This window comes from Ovis aries, chromosome 3, assembly GCF_016772045.2.
Source record: "Ovis aries strain OAR_USU_Benz2616 breed Rambouillet chromosome 3, ARS-UI_Ramb_v3.0, whole genome shotgun sequence".
NCBI classification, from domain to species: domain Eukaryota; kingdom Metazoa; phylum Chordata; class Mammalia; order Artiodactyla; family Bovidae; genus Ovis; species Ovis aries.
The window spans coordinates 184099828-184115987 of NC_056056.1; the positions used below are offsets into that span (position 1 = coordinate 184099828).

At 38.8% G+C, this 16160-nt stretch overlaps 1 protein-coding gene across 2 annotated transcripts in view; it reads left to right on the forward strand.

Annotated features, from left to right (window-relative positions):
- The window catches only part of DENND5B (DENN domain containing 5B), a 224857-nt gene that overhangs the window by 201555 nt on the left and 7142 nt on the right, over positions 1-16160 (forward strand). For both annotated transcript variants that reach the window (XM_042247295.2, XM_027967785.3), the window contains 7 exons: positions 1456-1584; positions 4223-4344; positions 9544-9689; positions 11227-11345; positions 12161-12348; positions 14411-14493; positions 14711-14837. In XM_042247295.2, the coding sequence (XP_042103229.1) occupies positions 1456-1584; positions 4223-4344; positions 9544-9689; positions 11227-11345; positions 12161-12348; positions 14411-14493; positions 14711-14837 (914 nt within the window). The remainder of the gene's footprint in view (positions 1-1455; positions 1585-4222; positions 4345-9543; positions 9690-11226; positions 11346-12160; positions 12349-14410; positions 14494-14710; positions 14838-16160) is intronic.

Below are 16160 nucleotides of genomic sequence, written 5' to 3' on the forward strand. Positions count from 1 at the left end.
CATTCTGAAGGAGATCAGCCCTGGGATTTCTTTTGGAAGGAGTGATGCTAAAGCTGAAACTCCAGTACTTTGGCCACCTCATGCGAAGTGTTGACTCATTGGAAAAGACTCTGATGCTGGGAGGGATTGGGGGCAGGAGGAGAAGGGGACGACAGAGGATGAGATGGCTGGATGGCATCACTGACTCGATGGACGTGAGTCTGAGTGAACTCCGGGAGTTGGTGATGGACAGGGAGGCCTGGCATTCTGCGATTCATGGGGTCGCAAAGAGTCGGACACGACTGAGCAACTGAACTGAGGGATGTAATCTGTCGTGCAACATGACAAGACAACACTGCTGTACAATGTAAATGAAAGTTGTTAAGAGAAAATCATAAAAATTCTAATTACAAGGAAAAAAACTGTCTTTAATGTATCTATAAGAAATGGTAGATGTTCACTAAACCTATTTTGATCATTATTTCATAATCTATATAAGTCAAATCATTATGTTGTGTACCTTATATGTTGTGTGTCAGTTATATCTCAGTAAAACTGGGCAGGGGGAGAGATGTGTTTTGCAAGGAGGCTATTCCTTATTCCGAATGCTGGAATCATCAAAGAGTCTGCAATATTTATTACAGCTGAGATAAGTCATTCTATACTTAAAAAAAAAAAATCGAAAGGATGGTGGGTCACAATCACAAAGACTTTTCAGTGACTCATTGTACTGTTTCTGTAATTACCTTGTCCCTTAGGTTTGTCCTTCCTGCTCAATCCGTCTTTCCCCCTAGGAGGGGAATCATTTAGGAAGATTAATTCAGTCCTGCTGCGCATAGCATCAACTTCAACACAGAATACCAATTTATACATATATGTAACATTCATTTGGAGGTTGATCACACAATTTGTGGGCACACAGTATCCTAAGTCTTTAAAATTTTTAAGAATTTTGAATTTATTAGTATAATACAGCTTTTCTTTTAATGCCATAGAAAATGGAATTTCATATTTTCCAGATGTTGTCAGGGCAATTTGAAAAATGATTCAGTGAATTAAAGTTGTAGCAGAGACTTAACTAAACTGTAGAACAATTATTTTGAGTAAGAGCATGAATATTCAGCCTGTTTTATTACTTTTATTTTTCTGAGGGTCAGGGATAACCAATTGCCAGTTTATATGTATCTGCAAGCATGAAACAAGAACAAAATAAAACCTGAAAGAGTAAATGAGTGTTAAATGCTTTATCTCAGGATATTGTCTGTATGGTCATGTTGTAATGGTAATTCTGATGTGGGAGTAATTTCATGATTCAGATGGGACACTTAAAGTTTAATCAGCATAAATGGTGCGTGGCCTATTGTTTCCTCTAAGTAGAAAATAACTTTTCTGTGCGAAGTGCTGTAATTCTTCAGTTCTTTCCCAGTTCAACGTTAGCCTTAGGATTTACATCTTTGCTGTTTTACTGTTCATTAGGCATATTCAAAACATGAGTGAGATCAAGACTGATGTCGGACGAGCTCGAGCATGGATAAGATTGTCTCTAGAAAAGAAGCTCTTGTCCCAGCATCTCAAGCAGTTGCTCTCTAACCAGCTGCTCACAAAGTAAGAGGTGGCCTCGAGGCATTTCTGTTTCTATGTGTGCTTACAAAATAAATTGCATAGACTGACAGGCTGCCTTCTTCAGCATGAGTTGTTCACTCCTGTGCACATGTAGTCTTCCTTTCTAACAGGCACATGTTTCAGATGTCATGACTTCCTATTTGATTGTATATGGGAGGGTACAGATTTCATAGCCAGAGGCAGATGGTGCTACCTTTTTAAGAAAAAAAGCGAAGTAGTCCCACAGGTTGATGGTAACATCCAAAAAGTGAAAATGGCTCAGTTGTGTCCAATTCTTTGCGACCCCATGGACTGTATAGTCCATGGAATTCTCCAGGCCAGAATACTGGAATGGGTAACCTTTCCCTTCTCCAGGGGATCTTCCCAATGCAAGGACTGAACCCAGGTTTCCCATATTGCAGGCAGATTCTTTACCAGCTGAGTCACAAGGGAAGCTTTATCAGCTGAGCCACAAGGGAAATATCCAAAAGATGGGTTGAATTTATGTAAACCTTGTATCCTATTGTGAACATCACAACAAAACCAGAAGTAGCAAAAAAAAAAGGTCCATAGTAAACAGCTTCTCTGAGAGTCTTACCAATACTTACATTTAGTAGTGTAGAGCCAGTAAACCAGTCAAGTGCATATTAGTTAATTATTAACTGTTTTGATTGATTCCCTTTATTCCATCAGAAACCTGGATGAAATGCATCATCCAGATAATACGTATAGTAGAATTAATTTGAAAATTAAGGGCTTTGGGGTTCTGTAGAGCAAAGGCATGCAAAGGATTCAGCAGAGACCTCAAACACGAGAGTGTTGGAATCCTACCATAACCCAATCCTTTTTGTGATTTTTAAATTTGTATGTATCACTGTCGAGTTCATTATCCTTTGGAGCATTTTAGGATGAGTCTTAATATCCAAAGAATGGATTAGATAAAGAGTATATGATGTGAAGTACAGCCTGTGAACCTGACCTTCTCCTCTTAAAACTGACTACACTCCCCACCCCTTATCCCTGCTGATAAGTCTTCTGCCCTTTGTGGCCAAAGTACAAAGGAGAAGATGATAATTGTTTAAAAATCTTACTACATAAAGGTAACTACTAAGTATCTTACATGTTTTCTACTGTACTTTCTTCTATGCATGTTCTCTTAGTTAAGATTATACTGTATTTGCAATTCAGTTCATCCTTTTTTCAGGTTAATATTATACCATAACATTTTATATGTCAAAAAGTCTCTGAAATCTGAATGCCTGAGTTCAAATACTGCCTTTACTATTCACTATTTGAATGGCCTTAGGCAAGATCCTTAACTTCATTTTATCACTTTTCCTCATCTGTAAAAGGAGAATGCTAATAGACTTACCTCTCATGTGATCACGAGGATTAGATATATTAATAACTATGAAATACTTGAGAAATGCTTAAATGTAAGTGCTTAATAAAAAGTTACTGTTTAAGGGAGCAGTAGTTTTTTTCTTACTCAGTTAAAATTAAATCCTTATTTGAAATGAAACATCTGAAACACAGAGTGGTTTAAATTTTCCAGAAAGATATCTCCCAAACACTATAATATAGATGATTATATTACAACTAGTCAATATTTTTAAAAATTTATCTTTTGTGAATGTAATGTCCTTCAGCCATAGGATGAGAAAAAAAATCCACCATAGGCTATTAATAGCAGATGTGGGGAGTAGTAGTTTTGTTATTGTTAAAACTCTTCTTAAACTTTATTTTTTCAACAAATTTTTTAAAATGTGTTTTTAGCTGCACTGAGCCTTCATTCTGCATGCTGGCTTTCTCTAGTTGCCATGAGCAGGGGGCTACTCTCTAGTTGTGGTGCCTGGGCTTCTCACTGCTGTTGCTTCTCTCGTTGGAGCTTGCAAGCTCTAGAGCTCAGGCTCAGTACTTGTGGTGCCTGGGCTTAGTTGCGCCGTGACACGTGAAATCTTCTGAGACCCAGGGATTGAAGCTGTGTTCCCTGCATTGGCAGGTGGATTCTTATCCATTGTATCACTAGGAAAGTCCTAAACTTTATTTTAAATTATGATATATTGGGTTAGCCAAAAACTTTGTTTGGTTTTTCTGTACCATCCTCTGGAAAAACCTGAATGAACTTTTTTGGCCAACTCAGTATTTTTATTTTTTACAAATAATATTCAAGTTTGGCCAACTCAGTATTTTTATTTTTTACAAATAATATTCAAGTGGACATTTGTGAGTAAATCTTTGCCATTTCATATTATATCCTTAGGACTGAGTCCTTAAAATAATAAGTCAAAGAATAATTATTTTTTAATTACTTAAATATTACCAACAAATTGCTTTTCTGAAATTTTCAGAAGATTACACTTTCTGTTATTCACTGCCACCCCCCACATATACCCCCAACAGCACTGATCATAATTTTAAATCTTTATTACTTTGATAGACAAAATGAAATCACAGGAGGTTGTTTCTTTAATTACTAAGTAGGTTAAAATATTAACATATATACATTCATTTTTATGAATTGTCTGCTCTTTCTAGATTGACGTTTCTACTCATAGTTTGTCTAAGAGGAAGTATTTTTTAGCGGAAGACATAAGGAAAAATACACTGTACTATTACTTTGTGTTTGTCCCTTTCCTAGGAAGCTTTATAAACGTTATGCTTTTCTCCGTTGTGAAGAAGAAAGAGAGCAGTTTCTTTACCATCTTCTTTCCCTCAATGCTGTGGACTATTTCTGCTTCACCAGTGTCTTCACCACTATCAGTAAGTCTGAAGAAGTGAATGTTAAGTGAAGTGCTGCTCAGATGACTAATGGAATAAGAGTTTATATTTTTGAAAGTGAGACATACCACAGTTCAGTGAGACAGACACTGTAACATCCACCCCTCCCCCCACCTTCCCTGCCCTACCCCATCTCCATTTAGCAATAAAGGTTATGCCCCAGCAGCCCCACCTCCTGAAGACAGCCCTGACTATTTGGGGAATGTCTCACCAAAGAAAAAAACTACCTTCCCTGAGGCTGTCCGTCCTACTAAAGCCAGCCAGGATCCTTGCCTGATCCCTGGGCTGCCCCAGAACTCACTGTAGTATCAGCTGAGGACTCACAGCATCAGAGCTCAGTTTCTGCCTCAGCCCACCCTTTCTTCCTCACATGTTGAACCCAGAAGCAGCATTCTTCATGCTAATTTCTGACTCAGAGTCTGCTTACCAAAAAACCCATCCTGCAGTAGGAAATGGGGTGGATGTGAAGAGGAATGTTTTATTAAACAAACATTGCAGTGTCTTATCTGAAACACATAAATTCAAAGAATCAGTATATGATAATAATAAACATGTAACTTAACAGCCATGAAATTAAAAGATGCTTGCTCCTTGGAAGAAAAGCTGTGACCAACCTAGACAGCATATTAAAAAGCAGAGATATTACTTTGCCAACAAAGATCTGTCTAGTCAAAGCTATGGTTTTTCCAGTAGTCATGTGTGGATGTGAAAGTTGGACTATAAAGAAAACTGAGTGTCGAAGAACTGATGCTTTAGAACTGTGGTGAAGACTCTTGAGAGTTCCTGGGACTGCAAGGGGATCAAACCAGTCAACCCTAAAGGAAATCAGTCCTGAATACTCATTGGAAGGACTGATGCTAAAGCTGAAACTCAATACTTTGGCCACCTGTTGTGAAGAACTAACTCACTGAAAAAGTCCCTGGAGCTGGGAAAGATTGAAGGCAGGAGGAGAAGGGGACGACAGAGGATGAAGTGGTTGGATGGCATCACCAACCCGTTGGACATGAGTTTGAGCAAGCTCCCGGAGTTGGTGATGGCCAGGGAAGCCTGGTGTGCTGCAGTCCATGGGGTTGCAGAGTTGGACACAACTGAGTGACTGAACTGAACATCATTAAACTTTGATGATTCAGAAAGACTTAAGAATCTTGCTGAATGTTGTAGATCTCAATGACCCAGATAACCATGATGGTGTGGTCGCTTACCTAGAGCCCAATATCCTGGAGTATAAAGTGGGCCTTAAGAAATGTGACTACAAACAAAGGTAGTGGAGGTGACGGAATTCCAGCTGAGCTATTTCAGATCCTAAAGGATGATGCTTTGAAAGTGCTGCATTCAGTATGCCAGCAAATTCGAAAAATTCTGTAGCAGCCACAGGACTGGAAAAGGTCCATTTTCATTCCAACCCTGAAGAATAGCAGTGCCAAAGAATGTTCAAACTACCATACAATTGCACTCATTTTGAATACTAGTAAGACTATGCTCAAAATCCTTCAAGCTAGACAGACTTCAGCAGTACATGAACTGTGAATTTCTAGATGTGCAAGCTGGGTTTAGAAAAGGCAGAGGAACCAGAGATCAAATTACCAATATCCGCTGGATCATAGAGAAAGCAAGGGAATTTAAAAAAAAAAAAAATCTGCTTCATTGACTATACTAAAGCCTTTGTGTGGATCACAGCAAACTGTGGAAAATTCTTCAAGAGATGGGAATACCATACCACCTTACTTGTCTCCTGAGAAACTTGTATGTGGCTTAAGAAGCAATTAGAAACTTACATGGAACAACTGACTGGTTTAAAATTGGGAAAGAAGTAAGACAAGGTTGTAAATTGTCACCCTGTTTATTTAACTTCTATAACTTCTTATATAGAAGTTAATGCCTGACTGGATGAATTATAAGTTGGAATCAAGATTGCCAGGAGAAATATCAACAAACTCAGATATGCAGATGATACCACTCTAATGGCAGAAAGTAAAGTTAATCTAAAGAGCCTCTTGGTGAAGATGAAAGAGGAGAGTGAAGAAGCTGGCGTAAAACTCAACATTCAAAAAACTAAAATTATGGCATCTAGTCCCATCACTTCATGGCAAATAGAAGGGGGAAAAGTGGAAGCAGTGACAGATTTTATTTTCTTGAGTTCCAAAGTCACCTCACTGAGGACAGTGAATACAGCCATGAAATTAAAGTGCTTGCTCCATGGAAGGAGAGCTGGGACAAACCTAGACAGCGTATTCAAAAGCAGAGACATCACTTTGCTGACAAAGGTCCATATACTCAAAGCTATGGTTTTTCCAGTAGTCATGTATAGATGTGAGAGTTGGACCATAAAGAAGGCTGAGCACCAAGGAACTGGTGCTTTCAAACTGTGGTGTTAAGAAGACTCTTGAGAGTTCCTTGGGCTGCAGGGAGATCATACCAGTCAATATAAAGGAAATCAGCCTTGAATATTCACTGCAAGGACTAATGCTGAAGTTGAAGCTCCAATACTTTGGCCACTTGATGGAGAGTCAACTCATTGAAAAAGACCCTGATGCTGGGAAAGATTGCAATCGAGCAAAATGAGGATGTGGTGGTTAAATAGCTTCACTGATTCTGAATGCTAATGGACATGAATTTGAGCAAACTCTGGGAGGTAGTGAAGGACAGGGAAACCTGACATGCTACAGTCCATGGGGATCAAAAAAAGTCAGACACAGCTTAGCCACTGAGCAACAGTAAGAGGGAGGAAATACTGATTAAAGATGTGTTTTTGATAATTATAGCATTTATTCTGTTGCATTGGTCCCCTTTCCTACTTTGGAGAATTTTTACTTGTATCAGTTAGGAGTTATTTTCAGTTGCAAATATCAGAAAACAATGGTTTAAACAAATGGGTACTTTTGTTTCTCTTACACAGTGAGAAGTCTTGAGGTAGGCAGTCTGCAGTGCTATCCCAGACCCAAGCTCTGTGACAGCTGTCAGTGTGTGCTCGTCACCTCATGGTCAGATGGCTATTCTCAGTTTACCCTCCAGCGTGAAGAAGGAAGCAGTGCCAAGGAAGAGGGGTCAGAATCTGTGCCAGAAGAACATAGTTTTCTAAGAAATTTCAATAAATACGACCAGTATTTCACTGGGCAGAGTTGTATAGGTTTTGGTCTTCGAAGTCTCTGGTAGAGGCAGACAAAGAAAATGGAGTTAGGCTAACCTGTAATATCTGTCAAGATACTGTTAGTTAATTAGAAGTTAAGGTGTTATATACAATTTTGAAAGAGAAGAAATTGCAGAGGGAGTTAGGACTCCTAAGCTCCGCCCCATATCTGCAGATTTCTCTTTATCCGTGTAACTCTTACAACTAGGGAATTGAAATGCTTCATGAAATAAATATTCTGAGTTTAATACTACTACTCTTTTTCTGCTTTATGAAATCATTGTTGTGTATCTGTGAGCCCTTTGCAGCCAACAGAACTGCCGACCCTAAACAAGCCTTTTTCTACATCTTTTCTAATCCTGTCAGTGAAAGAAATGAGTAGCCTCTGGCACCTAAAATAACGTCTTGCACTAACCTCTTCTGCTTTCAGTTTCAAAAATCGTTTGATTCTCATGATTACTAAACCGTGAAAATATGGCCTTTTTCTCTGACATTTTCCTTTCCTTCAGCCAAAATAAAAGGACAGAAAGGGGGGTTATTCAGCCAACAGAAAGAAAGTCCTCTATGTAAAATTAGAGAAATGAGCCATTTATCCCATTCATTTTGCTCATCTAAGAGCACACTGAAACATGAACCCCTACTGTGAGGCAGTATCTGAGCCCCTTGTCCAGTGACTGGTTTTAATCCTACGTGTAGTTCTTTCAAAGAGGACTTTTTAATAGTTCTCTTGTGACTGGATGAAGAGAATACCAACCAAAATATTGATTCTACCCTGCCTTTTTTTAAAAAAAAAAGTATGGCTCTGAGGGATAAAAATATGCTAATGTGTTTGAGCCATCCTCATTTTTTAAAGGAAAGGGAGGTATGTGGAATGCCTAACTGTGGGCTCCACATTTGAGCAAACGATGGTGTTTGGCCAGTGACATCTAGTGGCTTGCCTTTGAAGAGCCTTCAAAGGGAACGATTTTACAGATTTCCTTTCCGCATCCTGAGTCTCTCCCTGAGGCACCTCTTGCCCTAGAGCCCCCTTTCCAAGTTGTAGCTAATAGACTTCATATTACAACTGGAATGGAGGTGCTGTTGTTTATTACTGGCTTTGCATATAGGACTGTAACACTGGGATGAGAAAGTTCTGAAGTGCAGTGTTGTGAAGCATTGCCCAAGAAAATCAGCAACAAACAGATACTATGCAAGTAGTCACCAACCACCTTCTTTATATGAAACCATGCCAGTAACCATGCTCATTTGTACTCCATCTTGGAACAAAATGAATAAAAACATCACAGCAATGAAAATACTACACAGTCACTGTTTATGTCCTCAGGTATTCTGGTGCTTATGCCTGACATTGTTTATAAAATGTGGTGCTGATGATAAGCATGCCATGTTATGGGTGTGAGAGTTGGACCATGAGAAGGCTGAGTGCCGAAGAATTGGTGCTTTCTAATTGTGGTGCTGGGAAGGACTCTTGAGAGTCCCTTGGGCTGCATGGAGATCAAATCGGTCAATCCTGAAGGGAATCAACCCTGAATATTTCTTGAAAGGACTGTTGCTGCAGCTGAAGCTCCAATACTTTGGCCACCTGATGCGAATAGCCAACTCATTGAAAACAACCCTGGTACTGAGAAAGATTGAGGGCAAAAGGATAAGAGGGTGACAGAGGTTGAGATGGTTAGATAGTTATCACCGACTCGATGTATAAGAATTTGAGCAAACTCCAGGTAATAGTGAAGGACAGAGGAGCCTGGTGTGCTGCAGTCCATGGGGTTGCAAAGAGTCAGACAGAATTTAGCAACTGAACAACAATGCCGTGTATACATAATGATGTATAAGTATGGAAACTAGTTCAAGTATTGGGACTTGTGGCTTATAAACCACACCTCATCTTTCTAGACTAGAGGAGGTTATGATCTCATCCTGTTGCTTAAGTATATCTTGATAGATCGTTGAAAAGCAAATTATCTGTGAAAGCCAACAGAATTCTGAATATGTATTTGTTTTCTTCAAGAGAACTTCACTGTAATTTTGTATTAATTTCAGCATTTTTCTTTCAGTGATTCCATATAGGTCAGTGATCATTCCCATCAAAAAGCTGAGCAACGCAATCATCACGTCGAACCCTTGGATCTGTGTATCAGGAGAACTAGGAGACACGGGAGTAATGCAGATTCCCAAAAACCTCCTTGAAATGACTTTTGAAGTAGGTTCAGCTAATTGCTTTCTTAGCACAAAGTGTCATACATAGTTCTACACAACAATGCCAGCTTCAGTTTTTCATTTTTCCCTGAGTCAGATAATATAAAGGGTAATTAAGCATGCAGGATCATTTAGGGGAATGTACACCCAAAGTTGTCTTGAACACATGGATTTGTTTTGCATTTTTATTGTTTTAATTGTTAAGCTGTGTATTTCTACTTGTAGTGGTGCACTCTGGGGCTTTGCCAGGTCCTTTTCCATAATTCCCAACCCGTGTAGAACCTGGCACGTAGAGAACATTCAGGTGAATGCTTTCCCCACAGTGGTTCTCTTCCAAACTGTAAATTCACCCTGCCTGAACCTGGACAAAGGGAGTGGGAGCTGCTGTTCATGCTTTGGCCTTTAGACCACAGGGTGATATTTATAAAGTGATCTTGTGAAAATACCTCACTATGATAGTCAGTTTTCCAGTCTTACCTGCTGAAGTGGCCCCATACTTTTGAGCCCACATGCTGGTTGATGCTGGCATGCAGAAAGGAGGCAAACACCTGTTCTTCCAGAAGGGAAGTGGTACTAACTGAACATTCTGTTCCTGGGGTCTAAGAATGGCAGTTTCCACTCAGAATCATGACACTGCCCAAGAGCTTATTTTGACACCATCTAACCAGTGGGCTCACACTTCTCTGTATATAAAAGATGAAAATCCTTGGCTTTTCTTTGACTACCAAGCATAAACTGCATTATAAGTCCCATAATTACTGTTTCTAGACTCTCACATTTGCCTGCTTCTTTCTGTCTCTGCTGCCACAGCTAATTCAAGATGCCCTCCTCCATCACCTAGATCATTGTGATTCAAAGATGTCAAGTGCTTTGAGAACTCATACCTTTGAGGTTCCCAGCTATACATAGTCAGTTGGGGTCTGTGATCTTTGATCAGAATTTCTAAGTCAGAATTTTGTTGACATTTATTTTTACCATTTCTGTTATCACTTTCTCTTGTACTTACGCACAAAGGGTCAGGAAGGATGCCGATAACTATGCTTTTTTTTTTTTTTTTAACAGTAGCTTCAGAGACTTCTAGATGATGTTTGAGGTCAGTTCTGCCTTAGTATTTATTAAAGCAGAAAAAGTTGGTGATTTTTTTTATGTCTATAATTATTTTTCTGACCTCCCTATAACTAAATCTAAATAGCATCCTTTCCCATTTTTTGGAATTCTTCTCATCCTTCAAAGGAAAAAGATCTACTGACTCGGTGATGTTTCTGGATTCTCCAGTTGGAAATCATTGTTCTTTCCCAAGTGTTCTTCAAGCACCTGTTTACATAGCTACTCTCAGACATTGTGTAGTCCCTCTCATTTAATAATGTTCCTATGTCTCCTGTCTCATTAGAAGGGATCTATTTGGATATTTTTCTCTAGTGCACAACAGAACACATTATGCAGAGTCCTCTGCACTTGTAAATTGTTTGGAACCACTGCTAAAGCTGAGAGGTGGCAGGAAAAGATCAGGAACTGAGTACCCTATGGTCCTGTCCCTACAGTGCCAGAACCTGGGGAAGCTGACAACTGTCCAGATTGGTCACGATAACTCAGGACTGTTAGCCAAATGGCTAGTGGATTGTGTCATGGTCAGAAATGAAATCACAGGACATACATATAGGTAAGTAAATGTCCTTGGGAGTTCAAATTTCTTTCAATACCTTTTAGACAAGAAAAAGTTTGAGAATTATTTTCATTCTAAAGCTTTCCCACTACCTTTTGAATTTTACTTTAGTTTTTTGCGTTGTCTTGTTTATGTAATAACAAAGTTCTGTTATTTTGTTCCAAATACAAAATTGCCCCCAAAATAGTTCTCGAAAAGACTGATTGTGTTTACTGCTAACACTTAGTCCACAAATATTGAAAAAGATTGGGACTCTGATAAGAAAAGGAAAAAAAGAAGCTTAAAATAATGTCAGTAAGACAAAAGACTCTTTTGGACATTCCTGATTGCAGCCAGCACTCCTCTTTGAGAACATTCTCCTCTTTTTTCCTGGAACTTAATTCCCACATTAACATCTAGTTTGAAGATACTCTTGTTGAAACTACAGAATTTTGATATAGATGAGGTATGAGAAAATATTTAAAAGTTACTTTAATTTGAAAATAATTTTTGGCTATACAGAGAGAATTTCTTTATTTTTTAGAGATTCACTGAAGTAATTAGTAAAATGTCCTGATGTGTGTAATTTACTTTAAAATACTTTTAACAAAAAACAAAAATGAAGTATATGGGAGAATGTTATAACTAAGTCATAAGAACATGGGTGTCTATTTTTTTGTCTTCTAAGTGTTTGCAATTTTTCATAATGAAAAAAATCAGCCACAGGCTGATCACCCACTAAAATGATGGGTTTCACCCTTGGTACCATTTTAAAATTCTGATTCAAGCTAGTAAAACATTGGAGATTCTGAAGTTTATTTCTGGCCTGCTAGGTTCCCATGCGGGCGGTGGCTGGGGAAAGGCATTGATGATGGAAGTCTGGAGAGAATTCTCATTGGAGAATTGATGACATCAGCAGCAGAGGAGGATCTAGTAAAGCAGTGTCGGACTCCACCCCAGCAGAAATCACCCACTGTGGCCAGGAGGCTGAGCATCACATCACTGACAGGAAAAACTACCAGTAATTAGTTGTTTGTTTATTTTCCAATGTGTCGGCATCATGTGGCCATTTCATAAAAAACTGTTGTATTAAATGAATTATGGTAAGGAGATTAAAAAGAAAGCTGAGGAAAATTAATTTGTGAGAAAGACTTTAGAGTGGAGAGAGAAAAGGGGGGAAATAAGGCAGGATAATTACAAATAATTAAAAGCCTGAAGAATTTAGATGTTAAAATCCAATAAAAAACCACCTGCTCTGTTTTAGTTATGCTCTGAAAGTATGAATAAATAATATTTTGCCTGAAACTTCAAGGAAGAATAAGGACAGTTATAGTACTCTCATATCTAGTTATTCAAAGCCCCTTTTTCTAAGAGGAATTCTAAAACTTCCACTCCCCACCCCACCGCCAAACTTCCTGTAGAAGTGACAAAATATATAAAAAAGTGACTTCTACAGATAGGGTACTGTGTTCACATGCCATTTTTAATAGCACAATAAACTTCTAGTTTATACTAATGTGGTCTTTAGTCTCCCAAGGATATCAAATTTTAATCCCTGGGATATGTAAATGTTACTTTATTTGCATGCAAATATGAGTAAGTTAAGGATCTTGAGATAGGGAAATTATCTGGGTTATCCAGGTGGACCCTAAATGCAATTACATGTATTGTTATAAGAGGCAAAAGGAAATTAGACACACAGAGGAGAAGACAGTAAATAGATGGAGGCAGAGACTGGAGTGATGTGGACGCAAGCCAAGGAATGCCGCCTGGGCTGGAAGAGGCAAGGAGCAGCTTCTTCCATTGAGCCTCCTGAGGAAGCACAGCCCTGTCCACAACTTGATTTCTACCCATTGATACTAATTTCTGACTTCTTCTGGAATTGTGAGAGAAGAAATTTCTCCTTTTTTTAAGTTACTAAATTGTGGTCATCTATTACAGGAGCCACAGAAAACTAAAGAGACAGTGAAGAAGTGGTTTTATTCCAATTCATAGACAATAACCGTGAGTTATTGGAGGTACCTTATTAATAAGAGGTACCTAAGAGGTCCTTAGTTAACAAAGCAATTTCCTTAGACATTATTATTCTATATCCATTTGTTAGCATATAGTGATATATTAACTATTAGAATGATATGGTCTTTAACAATCTCCCTTATTCTTTAATAAATGATTCCCTTTATCCATAATTCTTTTCTGCCTCCAGAAGTAAACTTAATACCACACATACACTAGAATAGCTAAAAAGAGGATAGACAACAGTGAATACGCATATATTACAATGGGAATGCAAAAGGAAAAACCATTTGGCAATTTCTTATAAAGATGTATACATGTACTAACCATACACTTCACCCAGAACTCTCAATCTAGATGTATATATCCTAGAGAAATGAATGCATATATCTATACCAAGACTCGTACTCAAATTTTGCAAGCAGCTTTATTCATAATAGCCAGAATGGAAACACCCGCAATATCCACCAGCTGGTAAGTGGATAAGCAGATAGTGATATATCTAGTCAGTGGGATAGTATTCAGCAATACTGTTCATATAGCTAACATCATACATAGATGAATCAAAAGTATTGTGCCAGGTAAGAAAAAGCAGACATTATACAATTCTATTTATTAAATTCTAGAAAAGGCAATATAATAATGATGGAAAGCAGATCAGTAGTTGACAGGGGTTACAAAGTTACAAGCTGGGGAAAGGAATTGACTGAAAAGGGGAACAGCGGAACTTTTGCGGTTGATGGAAATTTTCTGTATTTTGATTATAGTGGTAGTTAATGTCTAAACATCCGTCAAAACTCATCAAACTACATACTTAAAACTGGTGACTATAGTTACAGATTTTGAGTGATAAGGCTGGGATTTGAGTCTTGGGGGTCTCTTAGGTTCTTTTCCGTTGTGCCAATATGCCTCACTTGACCAAACTGGCAAGGCAGGCTTCATGGATCCCTGACAAGGCAGCCTGCCCTGGTGAAGTGTTTCCTGCACAGGCAGGCACAGCTGATGCCCTGTAGTACTTGGTATATTTTCCTTGCCTGAAATTTCCACCATTATTCATTATTTTTTAGAACCCAATGCAGGACAGATCCAAGAAGGAATTGGAGAAGCTGTGAACAACATTGTGAAACATTTTCACAAACCTGAAAAAGAGGTATGATGGGCTATAAAACTTCCTATGGTAGGATTTTAAAGTGGCCTTTATACATGACACATAAGGCAATAAAAAGGTGCATTAATTTTCATTTGTAAGCTTTCTAATAGCTGCAAAAACATGTTTCATAGCTACCCTCAGCACTTGTTCCTCTACTGTTTTTCTTAAACATCAATGCAGGAGCTTATTCTCTGGCACTGTGTGTTGCTCTCCACAGAGAGGAAGCCTCACTGTGTTGCTGTGTGGAGAGAGTGGCTTAGTTGCAGCACTTGAGCAAGTTTTCCACCATGGCTTCAAATCAGCTCGCATCTTTCACAAGAATGTCTTCATCTGGGACTTCATAGGTAAATTAAAGCTGGTGTACATTGTTGTGAGGTCATTGAAATGTGTCTTAGAAAACTCAAAAACCCAAGAATTTGAGCAAATAAGGGTTAGTGATAAGGGTATATGTTTTTCAAAATATCAAATAAGCAGTGTCTGTGCTTTTCATTCAGTCAGCAAATATATCTGTGTGTGTGTGTGTTCACAATATTCTAAACTATTTTAGATGCTCAAGATATACACTTCAAATTAAAAGTAAACAAGACACAGTAATTCCTATGGTTGACAAACTTACAATCTTGTGGGGTCAGGAGGGCAAACAATATACAAAATCATAACAGATATGTAATTTATATGATATGTTGGAAGGTCATCATTGATGCAGACAAAAATGGAGCAAGGCAAAAGGAAACGGAGTGGGAGTACTCTTTTAATTAGGAAGGTTGTAGACCTTGTTGATAAGGTACTGCTGAGCAAAGACTTTAAGGACGTGAGGGAGTGAGCCTTGTGAATACCAGGAGGTGAGTACCCCAGGCTGAGACAAGTGCCCTGGCAGAGCAGGTTGGGGCTGTGCTTGGCTTTCTGTAGAGCAGCAAGGAGGTGAGTGTGACTGGAACAGAGGGAGAGAGGGTGGGTATTTGGAGAGAAGATTTTTATTGCTAGAGCCGGGTTGTGGAGGGCTTTCTATGTCTTTGGAAGCAGTTGGTCTTTATCCTGAATGGAATGGGAAGTCATTGGAAGACTTGGAGCTAAGGTGTGCTTAGTTCCTCAGTCGTGTTCAACTCCTTTGCAACCCCATGGACTGTTGCCCGCCAGGCTTCTCTGTCCATGGGGATTGGATTCTCCGGGCAAGAATACTCGAGTTGGTTGCCATGCCCTTCTCTAGGGGATCTTCCCAACCCAGGGATCAAACCCAGGCCTCCCGCATTACAGGCGGACTCTTTACCGTCTGAGCTACCAGGGAGCTGAGGAATATATAATTTATGTTTTAAAAAGATTACTCTAGTTCTGTGCTATCCAGTATGGTAACCACTAGTCAAATGTGGCTATTTAAAATTGACTTAATTTAAGTCAAATTTTAAATTGACTCCATTAGTCATACTGGCCCTACAAGGGGCTATAGAATTGGACCTTGCAGATATAGAATGTTTCCATCTTCAGGAAAGTTTGATTAGATTGTGGTTCTCTAGCTCCCTAAACTTTGTATTCTTTATTTTGCTATGCACCTCTTCTACAGTTCACAGTCTCTTTAACAGGGTGATTGTTTCATGTTTTGTAAATAAGACCTGGATGAAATAGTTGGTTTTATCCAGATTTGAACTTTTAGACAAAGAAAGGAAAGTGGA